The 16,302-nt window shown below is 31.0% G+C and overlaps 1 protein-coding gene across 1 annotated transcript; it reads right to left on the reverse strand.

Moving 5' to 3' along the window:
- Positions 1-2,788: 2,788 nt before the first annotated feature.
- LOC115992323 (subtilisin-like protease SBT5.4) lies at positions 2,789-7,245 on the reverse strand. The gene is made up of 11 exons (XM_031116478.1): positions 7,097-7,245; positions 6,748-6,857; positions 6,572-6,669; positions 6,312-6,482; positions 5,904-6,003; positions 4,891-5,425; positions 4,702-4,799; positions 4,382-4,627; positions 4,183-4,297; positions 3,867-4,080; positions 2,789-3,536 (listed from the first exon to the last, which is right to left on the reverse strand). The coding sequence occupies exons 1-11, from the start codon at positions 7,202-7,204 to the stop codon at positions 2,989-2,991; spliced, it is 2,343 nt and encodes a 780-aa protein (XP_030972338.1). The 5' UTR covers positions 7,205-7,245; the 3' UTR covers positions 2,789-2,988.
- Positions 7,246-16,302: the final 9,057 nt, after the last annotated feature.

The raw sequence follows: 16,302 nt of genomic DNA on the forward strand, positions 1-16,302 counted from the left end.
TTCAATTGGACAAGATTATTTATCGGTCCTTTTTTTTTTTTTTTTTTTTTTTTTGAGAATCTTATCAAATGAGTCTTTTATTTTTAACTTTTTTAACACCCCCTAGTCCCTTCAAAACCATAGTTCCTTAACCTTGAACCAATTAGCCTTTTAACGTTGCTTAAGGTCTAATTAGGGAAAGCTATGAGCTGGGTTTGGAATTTGGATCCAGTATACCTGAACCTGACCCAAAATCTTTATTTGTGGAAGCCCGGACCTTGAAACCCAATTATTGCTTATACCTTATCCCTGCTTGAAATTTTTGCATGCGGATACCCAGGCTTGACCTGAATGGCCGGACCTTTCTTCTTCTTCTTCTTCTTTTTAAAAAAAAAAAAAAATTAATTAATTAATTTAATGTTAAGACATGATTTTGCATATAAACCATTTTAGACTAAAAACCTAATATTTTCAGTTTTTTATTTATTTATTTTATTTTAAATAGATGTATGGATTAAAAATCTTGTTTGCTAGACCTCACAAGAGAGCAAGTACATCTATTTCATATAAAAAAGATGATGAAAAGTTGATTCCTTTTTGTTTTGTTTTTTGTTTTTGTTTTTTTTTTCAAAAAGTAGTTTCAGCTATCTTTCTGCCTCTCCAATCCATAATAAACCATATCCTATCCGAATAAGCAAACCTCACTCTTAAAATCCTACCCCCTGCAAAGAAGTCTGCTTTGATAGTGCAACACAACAGAGGACCAAAATAAGTGGGTAGAATTTATAAGCCTTGAAGAGTTTTTACCCATTGTAGGGTTTTTTCTCATTGTAAAAACTTTGTGGTGTTAAGGAGTGTGTATTGTGGATTTGTTATTTTTTTTGTGTTTATTTGTGCAATTAATCAATTGGAAAATTAATTAATTGGACTTAATTGGGTAATTTGCTTTAAATTGATAATTTTATTTTTCATGTTTCATATATATTGATAAACAGTTGGATTCATCCATATGTAGATGGCATTCTCTTATGCATGATTTTGAAATCTAGACCGGACTAAATGATCATACTAGGTTAACCCAAAATCGGCCATCAATCAGGTTTTTTAAACATAAAAACCTGAATCTCCCTGGTCAAACTGTCCAGTTTGTGGAACCAAGCATGAGTTTTCCTGTTTTCTTCCCTTACATAATTTTGCTAAAAATCTCCAGCTTTAATCTCATTTGTCCAACACCAAAAGTTCCACCATTACTGGATCTCACCGTTTAATTTGTTTGTTTAGGGATGAGAGAGAGAGAGAGAGAGAGAGAGATCAAAGAGAATAAAGAAATAAAGTAATGGAGAAAACATTACGTTGGCATGAAAGTTTTGTGAATAGAAGTCGAATCATTCATTTTCAAAGAGAAATTTTGCAGGCATTCTTGGAGCTGACTAAAACATAGAAAGAGAAGAAGAGAGAGAGAAAAAGGACCAGAGTATCAGATTATTAGGAAGAAAGAAGATTGAAAACTAAAGAAATAATTTTGAATTGACGGTGATGATGAAATTTTGGATGTGAGAATACTGGGATTTGGTAATTGATAACGCTTGAGAGAATAAAACAAGATAAGGGAAGACATTAGAGAGATAAGAATGAGAAGATGAGTAATGCTAGGAGCACATAAAATTGCACAAATTGTGAGTGGTAGAGGTATCACATCACATGCTACAAGACTATGTATTTGAATGTGCCTATCAATTATTTGAGTAATATCAAATCTCATGTTTAGATCTATGCTTCGGACCCATGAAAAAACACAAATGAGCCCAAGGGCAAACCAGACAAGATGATCCATCCATGAAAGTGGCCAATACAGGGTCAGATTTTGCAAGTGACCCCAACCCACTTAGCAAAATCTATGCTTCGGACCCATGAAAAAACACAAATGAGCCCAATCTTATCCACCATACCACACTCCCTTAAATCCTCATTTAAATTGCATGAGCTTGGGCCACACATGAAAGAGTAAAATTTGCTACAAAATATGTGTAACAAACCCAAAAGGAACCGGGTTTTGCTTTGCATTGGGATTATAGGACTCTGGCAAAAATAGCCATCAATAATGTCTATATAAATTTCGTCAAAAAAAAAAAAAAAAATGTCCATGTAAAAAATATAGGAAAATTTAAAAAAAAAAAATTCATCTTAAAAAGTTTTCCAAAGAATATATAAGAATACAACCAAACACCGAAACCAAGTATTTTTCTCTAAAAATACTTTTGTCTTATAGAAAAATATTTTACCTTGGAATAGATGAACTTTACAAGTTTAGCAATTTTAAGGCAATAACTAGTCCATTTAATATTTTTGGGATATAATCGGTTATTTGATTTTGAAAAAATAATCATTTCTACATAAACGACTAATAATACTGAAAAAATAATTGTTTCTACATAAACGACTAAGTATTATTAGTAAAATTTTATAAATGATACATTCATTGGGAAAAAATGATAATAAGAGAGAGAAAGAGAGATTGTTTGGTGTGTAGTTGTGTGAGAGATTAAGTGGCTAATATTGGTAATCTACCTACTGTGTGAAAATTGGTTCACAAAAATTACAGCCTCAAATCATTAGTGGAATTAATTGTTAATGATGATTCAACTCACTAACAACATTTTTTTTAAACAATTTAAAATTTTAATTGAATTCGGTTTCTATTAAACCAATATTCTATGCCATTTTTAGAGGTGTGAAAAAGAGTACACAGCCTATTTAATTCTTTTTTTTCTTACACTAGTTATTATATTATTATTATTACAAGTCATTATGTAGAAGTGAGCAATGCCAAGAGATTCAATCACAGCTTTCTCTCTTGTTCTTAGTCAAAAATCACATTTACTAATCCAAAAAATGACACAAAGAACAAGAATATTAAAACAATTGAAGAGAGCAAATCCAATGAATCTATTACTGTGCTACTAACCAGAGGTTGACTCCTAATTACTAATCACTAGCCTATCTTGCTAATCAGTGGCCCAGAGGCATACCAACTACTATTGGACTCCTTACATAGTGATTGCCATCTGACCAAATTATCACTCCAAATACATAGTCTTCAGTTCCCATTCCAGCAGTTTTCTTGGTCACAGTTAACTTGAAACTCTTCTCTTCTCCAATACTCTCAAATTTCAAAATTTTAGGCTCAACATGAACTGAAATTCCAATGGGTTCTCGGACACGAGCTACATAGGTGCCTGGTGAGCCAACATTCTTGAGCTTTCGAGTCACATTTACTGACCGAGATAGATTAGTGACTGTTATGGATGGATAGTTGAAGTCCAAAAGACTAGCTGACTTGGGACATTTATAAGGAGCCTCGGTGAAGAGTTCAAGTAAAGTTTGGTTATAGCCAGAAGCGCAAAGAAAGTCCAAGTAATCATTGACAGTTAAGTCATAGACCAAACCAGGATCCATGGCACGGTTTGGTCGTATGTGGCCAGCACCATAATTGAATGGCGTTGCCTTGATAAAAGATCCATCTAGGATTGGACTCTTAGTGTTGTCCCTTCTTCTAGCTGTAGAAAACATTCACACACACCAAAAAGTAGGTACAAGATATAGTTAAAAAGTGGATACACCAAAGAGAAAATTAGTAACAGAAGCACAGTCATATCCTATGCATATGAATCATTTCTTTCACAATGCACGTAACAGAACTTGTTATTTTGTGTCATAGACTCATAGTTGTATGCAACATCTCTCTCACATGGGAATGAACTCCACAAGTGAATGACATATCCCCATAAGAGAGATTCGCACTCACACACAATACCACCTCCGATAAAAGAGAAGATACATGTATATCTGATGTTTAGAGCTGAATCAAATTCAATTAAAGGTCTTACCGGTTGTCATGAGTGCGGATTTTATGGCAGATGGGCTCCAGTCAGGATGGAGTTTCTTAAGAAGACCCACAACTCCAGAAACATGAGGGCAGGACATAGATGTGCCAGACATGGTGATAAAAGGAATTCTACGCTTATCAAAATTTTCTTCTGAAGGGCTTGCTTCTCCAGTGTAGGCAGCTATGATGTTCACTCCAGGAGCAGTAACATCCGGCTGAACATTAAGAAAAGCAAATAATTGGTTACTTGGTAGTGAAATGTAAGAAAAATATTACTTCAGCCAACACAGAAAACAAGATTAGACTCATAGCCAAACCTTAAGAATCTCGGGTGTAACTTGGCTAGGACCTACGGACGAGAATGAGGCCATGAATGGGGCAGGCCTTTTGTTAATTTTTGCTGTCGGGGCCGTAATATATCCCAATGGATCACTGTTAATTCAAAAAACTAATAAGTAAATTGACAAAATTGTTTGGTGTTGGAGAGAGAAATATACAGAGTGAAAGAGAAAGTACTTAGTAGAATTGATGTAGGCAAAGACTGCTACACCATCTTTATAGTTAATCTGTGTTGCTGGTAGTACGTGAGGATCGGCAATAATTTCATTACCATCGAGCTTATCATTGCAAAGAATCATCCCAACTGCCCCAGCAAGAGCTGCTTGTTCACCTTTGTCTACTCTTGCGGTTTCCCCTCTCAAACAGGCCAGAATTTTACCCTTGGCCTTTTTCGGATCCAATGTACCTGGTTTACAGAGCATACTGCAGAGCACAAACACAATGAAAATTACACTTACAATTAATAGTAAGTCACTACATATACAATTTGTTCTTACGCGTCTTTGGCAGATGCATTAGCAGCTTTAGCATGTGCAGCACTAATAAGTGGGTAGAATTTATCCCCAGTTGGCAAAGGTTTAGACATGCTTGCTCCCTAGTATAAAATGAGCACTTAAAGTCTTAAAACAAATGATAGAATTAGGGAATTTTTTGCATAAAAAGAGGGAAGGAATAGAAAGATAAACCTTGAATTGCTTCCCATTATGAAGTTTAACAAAAGATTCGAATTCTCTGTCCAAGGTGCTAGCTCCAACAGTTATCATCCAAGGTGCAACATTTGTTACAGTTCCAGATTTTGGTCCAGAATTTCCAGCTGAGCTTATTACAACAATACCATTCTTAACAGCATGGAATGCCCCGATTGACATACCATCATTGAAGTAATCAGTTGGATTGCCACCAAGTGACATAGAAAGCACATCAACCCCATCATGTATGGCCATATCAAAGGCTGCCATTATATCATTGTCAAAGCATTCACTCCCATTAATTGGTTTCCAACAGACCTTGTAGGCCGCAACTCTGGCTTTTGGGGAACCACCTTTGGCAGTTCCATTGCCCACACCAAGTACACTTGCGCTAGGAACAAAGTTCCCTCCTGCAGTTGATAGTGTGTGAGAACCATGGCCTTCATGGTCAAGTGCATTATTAAGTGCAGAGTTGAGTGGCCCAGTAAAATTAGTATATCCTTGGTTGAAGTATCTTGCTCCAATTAGTTTCCTGCATAAATCAACCAGGAAAAAAAAGGGTTTAAGTTTTTAGGAATGCTTGCACTTCATTGGAGAATGAATATTGGACCTTTGAGCTTATTGTTGTGCATTTGAATGTACAATTTTAAGCAAATGATGCTAGTGCTAGTACAAGATTACAGCCATCCCAACATATATATATGACAGTAAGAAAGTGAAACTGAATTTATGCCAAAGTAACCAGCATAATGGTAATGGTATAAGATCATGTTTTGTTAAATAATGGAATTTGAACTAATGGTTTCTTTGATAATTTACTGTTTTACCAATTTGACTTCCAAGAAATATTCAAATTTATTCATTGGAAACGAAGTTAAGAGAAATTGTGTGATGTAAAAAACATATAAAAGTAAAATTTCCTGAGTAGCAGAGTAGGATTAATTTCAAACAATCAGTAGTCAGTACTAAGCCAATATGGCAAAGATACTGAATCATTAAGTAGAGCAGACCTGTTGCAAGGGACTGTATCATTTTGACAGATTCCTTTCCACTTTGATGGTATGGGTCCATAACCTGTGCCGCTGAAGCTCTTTGATTTTGGCCATACACCTACAATACCATCAAATCCGGGACTTAATAGATTGAAAATTTGAGTTTGACACAACTTCTCTCACACTTTTTTAAGAAGATAAATTGTCAATGATTTTCACATTAACAATTAACTTGCCAACAGTTTGTGAAAAATATTGTAGGGGTAGACTTATTATATTTCAAAAGATCAAAATTTGAAAGGACATTGTCCCATGCCAAGATTTATGGGACCTAGTAGGACCTACAGGCTACAGTAAATGCTGACATTGGGTGGCAAAACAAATACTAGTAATGAGGAACAAAGCAAAGCCCGGAAAAGAAATTACCTGTGTCAAGATTTCCAATAATTATGTCTTCACCAAAATTGGCCTTTTCCCACAAGGAACTGGGGTGTATCACACCCCCGATCTCTTTTTCCATTAACATAAATTCCCATGAATGGGTTGTGTGTAACTGTCTTCCTTGGTTCAAAAAAACCGACACAACTTTTGGATGCTCTGCATGGCAGTTAATATATACCTATTTAGCACGATATATACATACATATATAGAGAATGAAATTGCTTACATGTTTCTATAAACTCACTTTCGATTTCAGCTGCCATTTCCTCTTCAAGGTTGGCAGAAAAACCATTGATATGTCTTTGATACGAGTAGATAATTGCATCCTTTGCAATCTCTTTACTGCATGAAAACAAATGAAAAATAAAAAATAAAAGTAATTTTTTTCTAAACACAAAAATTAGGTACCACGTTGCTTACCTTCCCAAGAATGATCCAAGGAAGTCATAATGAGAATCAGTCACACGATCAAAATCAGCCTCAGAAACTTCTGGACCGTGTGCATGTGATCCAAAGTACACTATATAAGACTATTTCAGAATGAAGAAAATGAAAACAGATTAGTTTTTGTACTTTGTAAATTGTAAAAATGCATGCAGAAGAGTAAAATTTTCAGAATGAAGAAAAAGAAAACAGATTAGTTTTTGTACTTCGTTAATTGTGAAAATGCATGCAAATATATATATATATATATATATATAAAAATATAGAAAAGAAAGCTTTTAACAGGTAAATGCATGGAGATTGAGATATAATGCTTATTAATTACCTGTTTGATTGCCAAAGTAGGTGCTTGCAACAGAGACCAAATAACATACAGAAGTAAGAAAAGTGAAAGCTTTGAAAACCATGTTTTGTTTTTCATTGTTAGCATCATAAGCTTTGGAGGAAATCAAGGAAGAGGAATATATTATATATTTTACGCACAACTCTATGCTTTATATCAGGAAAATCTCTGTTGGTATGGGATTTGATTTTGAAGTGGTCAAGTAAAACCGTAGTTTACTTATAGTTGAGATCTGGACGTGAGAGAGGTATATATCCAGTTATTAATTATGATATTTTTTTATGCGGTGTTTATTATGATTAATAATAATAATAATGCAAATAAGAGGTATATATCCACTATTTCGCTTTTTTTTTTTTTTTAAAATTTTTTTTTTATGCAAATAAAAATAACAAGCATATGCTGGAATGCAAAACATGTAGGAAAGCATCAAATCATATATATATATATATACACCATAATACAAGTGTCTACACTCGTTATTAATTAGTTTTTTTTTTTTTTTGAAAAGTCATTATTAATTAGCTATTAATTAAGATCTAGTTTAACCAATTTCAAGTCTCATTGATCAAATTCTTCTTGGCCAACTTTTATATGTATATATATAATCCGTTGTTATCACTTATCAGAGTTGATATCATCTCTAAATTTTCTTCAATTATTTATTTTTTAAGAAACCTAAACTTTTTTATTCTTATACACGGTTCTTATCATTTTTTTTTCACGTTTTGTTGCCACCTGCAAGAATCCTAATGAAAAGAAATTCTAGATGATTTTAATCTTGATTACAACAAGAATCCTTGATGATCTTCATTTCCTAAGCGGGTAAATTCTAGATAATCTTTTTCTTTACCCGATAAGTATAAATCAAGTTTGGAGTCCACAAAAAAGGAAATTTTCCTTAATTCCCTATGAAACAAAATTATACTTTGTCCCGGATTCATTGGATAGCAAATATCCAGCCCTTACTCTACTACCAAAGTGACGGGATGGTTGTTGTTGCAACTTACAATTTTTTTTTTTTTTTTTGAGAATCTGTTGCAACTTACAATTACGTAGACCAAAGATCAAAGTATTTCATTTTCTCCATGGCCATAAAAAAATAAAAATAAAAGTATTTCATATAAATAATAAAAAAAGTAATTCTATTACGAAATATATTATTATTATTATCCATCTTCAGATTTTTATATAAATAAGAAATTTGAAAATTATAATAGTTATTAGCAGATATTAAAAAAAATTGACTTTTTTTTTATATGGAAATATTAAATATATAATTATAGAAAAGATTCTAATTGAGGGTTTAAATATATAATTAAATTTAAATTAAACTAAATATATGTGTGTGTGCACACAAAATTAAGAGGACTCAAAAGTTTATGTGGCAAAATATTATGAAGACAACCAATTTTTTTTTTTTTTTTATAAATATTTTTAATTTGGGTCAATCAAAAATCAAATATCCTCAATTTTATATTATTTTTTTATCTAAAAGAAAATGATTTTATCTCTCTTTTGTTCTGTATATAAATATGAATTTTGATAATTATGATATTTATTACTCCAAATGAAATTTACTTTGATTGTCTTTATATATTTAATATTAAATTAAATATGAAAATTGATAATTCTAAGAAAAAATAAAATTTGAAAATTATGATAGTTATTAATAATTTTTTATAGATTACACACACAAACGACATTGAAGTTGAATACTGTACTGGCAAAGCCGCAAAGGAACAAATGTGATGTGAATCAAGTAAGTTTTTGTAGCAATTGTACTTTAGCTGGAGTGGGTAGATGCCGCGAGCCTAAAGCCCAATCCGAAGAGCCCACCAGCATGGGCTAGGCCGAAGAAGAAGACAGTAAAGAAGGTAAACACTCTGATACATTGTTACTCTATAATTTTTCTTTTAAGAATTCTTCTCAATTCTTTAATGGACTTAAGGCCTGCACTGCTCAAGGCTTAGGCCTGAGGCCTCCACGGCTCCACTACAAAAAGATCTCTCTACCCCTTTATTAAAAATGTTCCACCCCCATCACATAGACCAAAATGAGTGACGTCATGAATACTTTAAATTTATAGTTCATAAATTTTTTTTTTCATATTTTACTTTATACCATTTACAAATTAATGTGTCCCAAATAATAAAAATGTAAATTATTGATTTAATATTTATCTTTTTGAAATCCACCAATCAAATTCATTGTCACATCAGTTTATAAAGATTATGTTGTAAAATTTGCAATAACTTTAGCATTTTTCTAAATTTTACTACATATGGCTTATAGATTAATATGTCACCAAATATAAAAAAGTCATTCAAGCATTCATTATTTAATTTGTTGAAGTTCACCAACCATATTCATTGCTAGATAAGTTCGTAAATGTTTTGTAGTAAAAGCTTTAGCATTTTCTTTTGAGCGGTGCTATATCTATAATATTTTCACAATAAATCATATGCGATTAGTTGTTATTGGCTCTAGTTTGAACCTTCCATTGAAATTACTTTTCTGCCCCTTTAATAACAACTCGTAACAACTTACCACATAAGATTTGTTGTAAAAATATTGTGGACATAGCATTTCTATTTTCTTTTTCTCATCATTAGCAAGACCTCCAAAATACTAGACTAATAGAAACCTAACCCAATTGAAACCCTAAATAATTTGGGAAAAAATTTGTAAGTGTTAAATCATCAATGATAATTAATTTTCCCTAATAACTTGATATTTTAATTTTTATAAACCAATATCCTACATGACCTACTTTATAGATTGTCAACATTAGCCGCATACCAAAAAATCTCTATCTCTCTTTTAACACCAAAATATAAAATTTGGTCCAATTTAGTCCTATTTGGTCTTATTTAGTCCATTTTGTCCACTTTGGTCCTATTTAGTCCACTTTGGTCCTTTGCAGTCAACTTCGGTCCTTTGCTATCAACAATGGTCCTATTCGGTCTCATTCAGTTCACATTGGTGCTATTCGATCCATTCTATTTCGGTCCACTTTGGTTCTATTTGGTCTTATTCTATCCACTTTGGTCCTATTCGGTCCACTTTGGTATTATACGGTCTACTTTGATCCTATTCAGTCTATTTGGTCCTATTCTATCCACTTCGGTCTATTCAATATTTCGTCCAATTCGATCCATTTGTGTCCACTTCGGTCCATTTTTGTGCACTTACATATTAGATCCCGTTTTGACCAAAAAAGATTTGACTGTCTAATCTAGATAATTTAGTAGATAATTTAGAAGCTGTTTGGTTTAGGTGTTTTAATCACCCATTACTCCCTTTTGGTGGGTCCCATGCCTAAGAAGCATGTTTGGCCAAGTTTTCATTTTCAAATTTCATCACCCATAACTCAACAAAATGAGTGATGACTGATGAGTTGCTGAAAATGAAAACACATTTTGGGCGTTTTTGAGTTGGAAAATGAGTTAGAATGGTACTATTGTAATTTCACTCAGCTTATGGGACCCACGGTTGTGTCTTGTCTTAACATGCCAACCCACAATTAACATAACCCCAATGGCTCTCTCTCAAAGAACTCTCATCTCTTCCAAGAATTGAAGAATAGCAAGTCTTGGTGGTAATGATCTGAAAACACAACCCGAATCTCCACTGAATCTACCCTCTATCTCCACTGATTCTCCCTGCACCTCTCTCCTTCCATTAGAGAATTCATACATCCCTTATCAATATATGGGTAGCTATCTCTAAAACTGGTTTAGGTTCGACCTCAATGGGAAAAATAAAATGGAACACCTAATAAAACGAAGCACCAATCACATTCATTATCTGATAAGTTTGTAAATTTTTTTTTTTTAGAAGAAGTTTGTAAACATTTTGTAGTAAAAACTTTAGCATTTTCTTTTTTTCATCTCTATCAAGGACTCCAAATACTAGACCAATAGAAACCTAACCCAATTGAAACCCTAAACAATCTGGGGAAAAATATTGTAAACATGCTAGATCATCAATGATAATTAATTTCTCCGAATAGCTTGAGACTTTAATTTTTATAAACCAATATTCTACAAGACCTACATTGTAGATTGTCAATGTTAACCACATACCAAAAAATCTCTATCTCTCTCTTAAAAGCAGAATATAAAATTAAAATTAGATTACAATTTTACTTAACCATGCATCTCATTATATCGAAGATAAAGTAATAAACCTCTTTTTTTTTTTTTTTTTTTTTTTTTTAAATATATATAAATTTTCTTTCTTTTTGTTTTATTTTATACTTGAACTATAATATTTAGTTCTCTATATGAAATCAACAATTGTTTAGTTAGTATTATTTAAACAAATTATATCTATATAAAATTTATTAAATTAACCTTAATTTGGTTAGTATTAAATAAATTCATTTAATTAATATTTAAATATAAAATATCCCACTTAAATTTATCAACCTAAACCCAACCGGTTAATCTCTAACACATTTAGTAAGTCTTTCTCTTCTAGTACTAACTATGAGTTCTTGGATGGAAAAATTCTTAGGTACTTTTGGAGCATAGATAAATGATGCTCCATTCTCTTACATTTACAATGGACTCTACCATGAATTTAATGAATAGACCACACCATGAATGTAAGAGGAAAGAGCACAATTCTTCATGCTCTAGAAGTATCTAAGTGTTACTCCCTTGGACGACACCTGGCCAAAGATTTTATTGTAGTTCATGTTCTCAAATCCACCAGCGACAGTATCAATAAAATTTTGGTCCTATCAAAAAAATAAAATAATATTTTGACCAAAAGAGAAATTGTCATGGATTGTCAAATAATAGTTCTTTTAGATTTTGCGTCTTCTATCAAGCTAAAGTTCACACATTATTAATGCCAATATCGACATTTTAATTTTGATCAAAATAAAACTTTAGGTGTTATATTATGTATTATTGTCAAAAGTAAAAGAGATTGATTCAAACTACATATAATATCCTATAAAAAAAAATTAAACTTTTTTTTTTTAATACAAGATAGAATTTTTACTCTATCCTAATCTAAGTATATATGTGTGTGAAACTCCCTTCTAAAAACTTGAATCCCGACCCTTGCCCTCCACACCTCACAAGCATGTATACTTGTGGAGTGACCACTGCACTAAGGATGCGCGATGATTACACTTAATACGGTAATGAATGTATTTGGCATCACATTAACAACATAATAATTAATTTGTAAGCATTATGTAGGGGTGACAATTCGTGTTCACGTGTCAGGTTCGTGTCAGTGTCAACTCATGAGTATCTAACTATATAGGTCAACACTAACCCAATATGTTTACTAAACGGGTCAAGATTCCTCAATTCTAACATGACTCATTTATTAAATGGGCCAGTCTTAACCTATTTATCATATTTTATCAAAATGAAGAAAAAAAATTATGAAAAAACAAACAAATAGATATTTTTAATATAAAATTCAGAACTAACGAGTAACTGCATCACAAATAACCATTCAAAACTAAAGTATATCCCAATATTATAGATAAGCAATCACAATATGTCAGAGAAATAAACCACAACAACTAATAAGTTTATATACGTAGAGTTTGAAGGGTATATTGGTATAATGTCGTTTAATTAAACGACTCAAATGGGTCAAACGGGTTTTATGTGTTAAATAGTAACCCAACCCATTTATTAAATGAGTCAATAGTGTCAACCTAAATATGAACCGAATCGATTAAGTTTCAACTCATAACCTGTTAATTTCATGTTGTTCGGGTTTGTGGGTCGTGTCCAATTTTTCTATCCCTAGCATTATGCAATAAAATTTGTAAATATTAGTAACATCACTCTTAAAAAGGAAGAAGAATATATCTTATTGTTACCATTGTCATAATGTCCTCAAATACTACTTTTTTTTTTTTTTTAATATATATTTTTTAAACTTTGCCTAACTTTATGGCTTGAACCCGTCCCCCCTAATTTCCAAACATTTCGTGCATGGAAATATACTAATTGAGTTGCAAAATTCTTGATAGATTTTGAATAATTAAATGAAAAAAAAAAAAAAAAAAATCTCCAAACCCACATGAAAGGTATACCCATAGAGTTTCAAATTTTATAGGATAAAAATGAGAAATTTTGGAATCTAGGAGAAAAATATAGGAGAAAACTCTATCAAATTTTATTAAGGAGAAAAATGAATTGCCTTAGAGGCTACAGTATAGTTAAATAGGAATAAAAGTGCAGGACTATTAGGAGGCTCTTAGAAAACCTCAAAGTACCTATAGGGCAACTAAAAGATGCCTATACACCTTAATTTGTGTTAAGCACAAATTTAGGCCAGAAAATAGGGAAAATTATATAAAAAAAAAAGACAAAATTGAGAAAATTACCAAATCAAATCCTACATGCTCTAAGAGATGTCCTAAAACAAACGAAACTGGCCTTATTCTCAAATTTAAATTGAAAGTTATAATAAAAAGAAAAATGACCATAAATAGAAAAAAAAAATTACTAATTAAAGCCCTAAGCGAATGCATTTTCCCAAAAAAAAAAAAAAAATAATAAAAAAGATGTAGGTCATGGCCATAAAGCAATGACTTTTACTCACGAGTAGGTCATCAAATTTCATGCGCTTATATCATAAACTCCAATGATTTTTGTTAATAATTTTCTACTTTTTAAATTTCTTACCTGTTAACTTCTGATAATCTTTTTGTCATCTCCTTTCTACTTAAGTTTTTATATTAAAATTTTAAAATAATAAATAAATAAATAAACCTATGGAAACCACCCCCTTCTCAGTAATTTTTTAGATCCTTGCATAATCATCACTGCAGTCGCAACGCTTATGTCAAGAAGCAGAGTAGATTTTTCTGTGTCAAGAATGAATTCCATGGTTTTCTTTAATTTGACAAAAACAAAAAATTAAGTCCTCTTGTTGATACTGATTTCTAACATCTGTATCAAATGGTAGACACATACAATATTGCAATGTAAATGTAACCCCAAATTTCACATAGCATTAGTTTGGTCTTACCTAATATTCATCAGACGTTAAAAGCTCTTCATAAATACTGACTCAGAAATTATGGAATTGAAAAGTATGAAACGGTGTATAGAATTATAAGACTCAGCCATTGTGGCCCTACTAATAATAAGTGTGGGTTTGTTATTCCAATAAATTAATGTCAATACTAAATAGGCAGAGAGCCTAGTACATATTCTCGTGGTTTTTAACATTAGATTCCGTCATGCATATGATGTAACATGGTACGTAATATCAAACATCACACAGACATTAGATTCCCGTAGATGTAGTACATGCTCTAATTTCCATTGCTTAAAAAAATACAAAAGAAGATCTCGTTCTCATTTGCATTGCTTGAATCTGAAAATGATATGCCTATATATATATATATATATATATATATATATATGGGTTAGGTTTAAGTTATATAAGGTGTAACTTAAGCAAAATTACACCACTTAATATTTTTTAATTGGATGCGATTTTTAACAAATTTACCGTTAGATTACATTATTTTTGTATATTATTTATACTTGTAAAATTTCAAAGTGGTCGAATATTAATAATCATGTCATCAATCAATTGTTTAAATTTAAGTTTTTGTAATTTAAAATAATACATAAAAGATAAGTTTATTGATCGAAAGGTAATAATATCCAATTGATATGAAAATTGGTACGAGTATTAAGCACATACAGATTATATAATTGAATGGTGGGATTTTCAAAATATGAATTTTATAATGAATTATTGGATGATGTAACATCACTTAGAATTACATTAAGTGTAACTTGAATCCAACTTTTTATATATATATATATATATATATATATATAACTTATCTCCAAAAGTTTGCTATTATTTTGTCGAGAAAAGTTGCTGGCTTATGCTTCCTCTTCATTAATTCTCTCATGTGGTCCACATGCTACAGTTTTTTTAAACCTACTTTGTCTTCTTTATTAAAAGTTAGAAATTGTAACCTACTTTTAACCAGGGACGTAGCTAGCTTTGGATTCCCACTAAGTTTTTGTAAAAAAATATTATTATTAATATATATATATATATACTAATTTTAGCAATTTTATTTTATAAAATTATATTTTTTCTCTTAAATAATATCATTGATTCTTTTAAAAGTAATGTTATATTCACAAACTTTTTTATAACATTTTTACAAACTGTTTTGGTAGCAAATTCTTATTGGTTCGCACATAGACCCATTACTCACAACATTTTTTTCTTACTATTAACCACTTTTTACATTAATAATTTATAAAAAAGTTTGTAGCGCTAGTATTTTCCTCATTTTAGTGACTATAAAAAAATTTATAGATCTAAAATCTAAAAAAAAAAATATACAAGCCCTAAAAAAATAGCCCAACAACAAAAATTACTAATAGTAAAAATTAAAAAAAAATTAAGCTCAATTAACCAATTTTATTTAAAATAAACAACTCTGTCATTTAAAAAATTCTAAAGAAAAATAATTTTGTTCTTACTGACAAAAAAAAAAAAAAAAAAAAAAATTCAGCAGCTAAGTAGTAGTAGAGTTAAAGGTTGAAATCGTTGCACACAATTAACAGTAAAGCCGCCTCCCTTAACTTAAAGTTCTGACTCTGTCCCTGCTTTTAACTAAGATGTTTAGATGAATAGAGTTGGTGGCTACCGTGGGAATCCATTATTTTAGTTTGAGGGACTTAGATTGAAAGATATATAGAGTTAGAAATATATTGATTAAAATTTTTGATCTACTTTTTTTTTTAATCTAAATTTTTTTTGTTTAGATAAAAAATACACATGACATAACCATATTGTCATTTCATTTTATTTTTTATTTTTCCTCCTTAAATCAACTAATAATTTATGAGTGGCAATTTGTGTTAGCAGATTGTATTCTTGTCGTGTTAATGGAAGAGTATTCCAATACATAGTTCAAATTTAGCACAATCTAAAATCATGTCGATAAAACTTTTCAACCTTAATTTGACCTGTTTATTAAGTGAGTTAATGCAATACAACTCATTTAATAGAAAATCTAAAAACCATAAAGTGAAAAGAGTTTTTTTTTTTTTTTTGGCAAAAGGGTTAGAGACTTTAGAGTTTTAATGAATAATTTATCAATATAACCATTAAAATTACTCCATTGTATTTCGAATTCAAATTTATGTTAAGTAAAAAAT

Source organism: Quercus lobata, chromosome 5 (assembly GCF_001633185.2).
Source record: "Quercus lobata isolate SW786 chromosome 5, ValleyOak3.0 Primary Assembly, whole genome shotgun sequence".
Classification (NCBI taxonomy): Eukaryota; Viridiplantae; Streptophyta; class Magnoliopsida; order Fagales; family Fagaceae; genus Quercus; species Quercus lobata.

Excerpts from the sequence above, each read along its gene's own strand:
- LOC115992323 (XM_031116478.1), bottom strand. The coding sequence starts at position 7,204 with ATGATGCTAACAATGAAAAACAAAACATGGTTTTCAAAGCTTTCACTT. Across the intron at positions 6,004-6,311 it reads TATTGGAAATCTTGACACAG|GTGTATGGCCAAAATCAAAG; the intron begins GTAATTTCTTTT and ends ATGGTATTGTAG. Across the intron at positions 4,081-4,182 it reads TTACACCCGAGATTCTTAAG|CCGGATGTTACTGCTCCTGG; the intron begins GTTTGGCTATGA and ends CTTAATGTTCAG.